Raw genomic sequence first — 3,972 nt, forward strand, 5'->3', positions numbered from 1 at the left:
CCTCTTCTCCTCGTGTTCTTCTCTCTTGCTTTTCGAGGGGATCGACTTGAATCGAATTGAAATTGGTAGCTTTGTACGAAACGAAAACTCGTGAAGAATTACTCGGAAGACTGTTTCGAATATAAAAATTCCTTTAAATTTAATATATAATAGTTTAATAAAAAATATTGATTTGTGAAATAAATATTTATTTTATTTTAAATTATTATAAAAATATTAATTCGTGGAATTCTATTATTTAAATTTAGATTGTAATGGTATTAAGATTTTATTTATATTTTTATCCAATAGTTCTGTATATTATTTTTTTGATAGATATTAAATTTGTTTGTATGCGTAAGATAATCGAAAAATTATATAAAAAGTGGCAAATATTGTCTCTGATAAAGAATAAAAATTCTCTAAAAGATAATTATATTATCATCTGATGCGTAGTTTAAATTAAATGTACTTTGTCGAAGAAAATTTAACTTGTAAATAATAGAATATTTTTCGTTCTTCTGGAAAAGGAAAGGAGAAGGAATCGACGAGGAATAATCGTTTTTGTTATGAATCCTTTAATTCTGGGGTGGGAGCTGATTAGCTTCTTGCTTGAAGCTCCGATCTTGGTTGACCAGTGATTGGCCGACTAATTCGAGTGTTAATTGTTCGGCTGATTTGAATACCGATCGAATCGAACATCTTAAGAATCGATCTCTAACGAGAACTCGCTAACCGTTTCTCGATCGAACTGATCAGAAATAGATTAACTGTTCCAGGCGGCCATAGATTGACAGTTCGGAATATCGATCAATTTCTTATTCCATCATCTCCGATTCTAATTGCTTTTTAAAACCCAAAGTAACAGTGCATTTCTTCGATCAATTTTTCTTTTCGTGGAACTTTTACTTATCACTTTTTAATCTTCATATTCATTCATCCAATTCGAATTAAGAAAACTTAATATATTTATCATTATTTATTAGACACATACATTATACGCATATATATAATAATCAAGATTACCAAAAGAAATTTTCTTCTTCAATTCAGAACAACAAGTATATAAAACTTATGCGTTTATACAAAAAGTTCTCCCTATCCTATTACAAATTTTCCAAAACCACTCAAAGCATCGAGTCAATTATCCTTAGTTGACCGCCATTCTAACGATTACCAATTAATTTCAAGATGCAACATCAAGGTATCTTTTGCATCGATCATTTTACATCGCAAAATCCTTGTTGAAAACTCACTTACGGAACGAGATTCTTTTTTTTTTTTTCGTGGCCGCGAAAAATTCGGAGACGAGATGGAATCAATGTATGAAATTGTAATCGAAGGTGAAGAACTGTGCGGCTGAGCGTGGCCGGAGTGGAGAGATGCCGTTAACGGTAACCCGTGGCAACCCGTGCCGCGTCCCAGCATCGATCCAAGTTTTATCGAAGCGGCCCAGCCCCGCCCTGCCTCCGCGAGGCCGCTCGAAAATTCGACTTTATCGCGGGAATTGAAATGCGGCCTACTCGATCCGCGTAAACAAATTCCAGGTATCCCCTCGAATCGTTCCTTCGAACGTCAGCTGCCCCTCATCTCGCTACCGACAACTTTGCGAAGATTATTCTATTCGTCGTTTCATATATATTTTTAATTGCAATGGAAAACAAGTTTTTCAACTACGTATTTTTTTTCTTAACCCGTAGAATTATACCGGTCGAAGGAAATATAATTTCTGTGTGAACGGAAGTTACAGAATGGAATCGAAGGATTTAAGATGGTGCGAATTTTTTAATAAAATTTCTACCCTCCTTTCGAATCCTTCTATTTCTCAAATTTAACGCCCGTTATAGAATCGTATTTAAAAAGAATATACAAACTTTCAAACAAAGTATACGCTTGTAAAAAGAATTGGAAAAAAGACGCGTAATAAGTAAAATATTGTTTCTTCGTAACACGTGCGTAAACGTAAACGATTCCCCCTTGGATATAAAACTTGTCGTCGATCTCCTCCTGGGGGAGGGGGGGGAATTCGAGGCAATAAAACGACTCGATCGTGAACAAAAAAAGAAAAAACAACGAATTACTTCTGTCGTTCGCTTCTGAGGATTTTTCGGATGTTTCCACTCGAGCTGCTCCTCCCTCCCTCCTCCCTCCGATATTGTACCGAATATTCTTTTCCGTATCGGCCGCGACGAGAGAGTAAGCGTCAAAAATATTTCCCCAAGCGTTCCCTTCCCCCCACTCCGCTCCATTGTCGCGCTTTTCCATCCCTTTGTCACGTACCGATCAACAAACGGTTTCCCCGTTCGTTCATTATCCGGCCGGTATTTCGTTCTCCCACCCATATTTTTAAAAACATCCCCCTCCCCCCCGATATTTTAAGTTTCCATCCTCCCTCGATTCTCCCTCGAATCGATTCCAACTTTATCCTTCACCGCTCGTTTCCCCCCCTCCTCCCTTAACGATCCGTTTGTTTCGTTCGTTATCAAAGGAAAAAACGTTTCAGCACCGGTTACACACAGTACGGCTACATAGCCACTTCGAATCGAATCGAATCGAATCGAATCAAATCGAATCTTCATCCCCATTTACGCTTCATCCCAAGCACACGGTTGCAATATTCGTACACGGTGCACGCAGGGAACGAGGTTTCCACCAGGTTTTTCTCTTCAATTTCTCGAACTATCCTCTTTCTTTTTTCTTTTTTCCACGCGATTTCGAAAGTATTGCGAATTTGTAAATTCTATATATCTACGAATAAACGAATGGATAAGGTGGATACCTCGCTCGCTGCGGGACGAGGGATCTCTCGATCTTTTTTTTTTTTTTTTTTTTTTCTTACGCCCAGTCCGTGCAACGACTATCGGAAATGCGACGAGTAAGCGTAGGGGTATATTATATGCGAGTAAAAAAAAAAAGTCAAGATCGTACATCGTGGGCAAAACTGTAATAAAACGATCCTCTATTGTGATCCTCTATACCTGAAGATATATATATATAGAGGTTTGGTTGAGCTGTTCATTTTTTTCAGCCTGGGAAAAACTAGATAATTAGTTGGCAGTTCAGGCAGGATAGAGTTAATAGTCGCCCAGTGATTGCGGTTTTGCCTCACGATATATCGATTCTACCACATATATAGAGTGTGGTCCAATGATCAGACTATCGATAGGCAGGAGAGAGAGAGAGAGATAGAGAGATAGATAGGTAGAGAGAGAGATAGAGAGAGAAAAAGATATATGTTATAAACGTCGTGTCCCCTACTCACCTCCGTAGTTCGGCCTTACTCTTTTATCGTAACTGACGGAGAACGAGTCCAATATCGCGGAGATGTTGACGTCATTCAGCATACTGCCTCCGCCGGTTCTGTAATATAAAAAGGATAACGATTATTTTTTTCCTTTTTTTTTTTCTCTCAGAATTAAACTTAGGGTTAAAGAAAGAGAGGTTCTGGCTCTTTTACGTTTAGTTTGTTAAGTTTGTTAAGTTACGAGACAACCGTGTTTCGCACAACACGTGCACATACTTTTTAATATGACGTATCCCGTGCAGGGATGCAGGGAGGGGGAGGGTGGTCTGATGTTTAAACCGGAGGATATTAAAGTTTCATCTAATAGCGGCACGACGAAGTTTGAAAAAAGAATTTTAGAACCTTCTCTGTACGCGTGTACTGCGTTTTAATTATGAAAGAGCGATGCGACCGCTACTAAATTTAGGACACCGACTTCTTCTCATCCGTCTCTTTCTGCACCCGTGGAACGAGCATCATCCTTAGTAGCTCGAGCTATGTTTATTTTTATTTTTGATTTCTCTTCGTTTTCCACCAATCCCCTTCTCTACCTTCTTCTTCTTCTTCTTCTTCTTCTTTCTTTTTTTCGTGAACGCTCGAATTTTTTTATTCATGCATTCGTGCAAGGAACTTTAGTTTACTTCTGCATCGGTGTGCACGTGTATACATATATATATATATATATATATATATATATATATATATATATA

At 38.0% G+C, this 3,972-nt stretch overlaps 1 protein-coding gene across 9 annotated transcripts in view; it reads right to left on the reverse strand.

The window, feature by feature from the left end:
* LOC102675465 (gamma-aminobutyric acid receptor subunit beta) overlaps positions 1–3,972 on the reverse strand; it is a 94,722-nt gene that overhangs the window by 32,529 nt on the left and 58,221 nt on the right. For all 9 annotated transcript variants that reach the window (XM_006618940.2, XM_031512060.1, XM_006618939.2 and 6 more), the window contains exon 4: positions 3,242–3,339. In XM_006618940.2, coding sequence (XP_006619003.1) covers positions 3,242–3,323 — 82 coding nt within the window. In that variant the 5' untranslated portion in view covers positions 3,324–3,339. The remainder of the gene's footprint in view (positions 1–3,241; positions 3,340–3,972) is intronic.

This window comes from Apis dorsata, unplaced genomic scaffold (assembly GCF_000469605.1).
Source record: "Apis dorsata unplaced genomic scaffold, Apis dorsata 1.3 scaffold_382, whole genome shotgun sequence".
In the NCBI taxonomy this organism is placed as follows: Eukaryota; Metazoa; Arthropoda; class Insecta; order Hymenoptera; family Apidae; genus Apis; species Apis dorsata.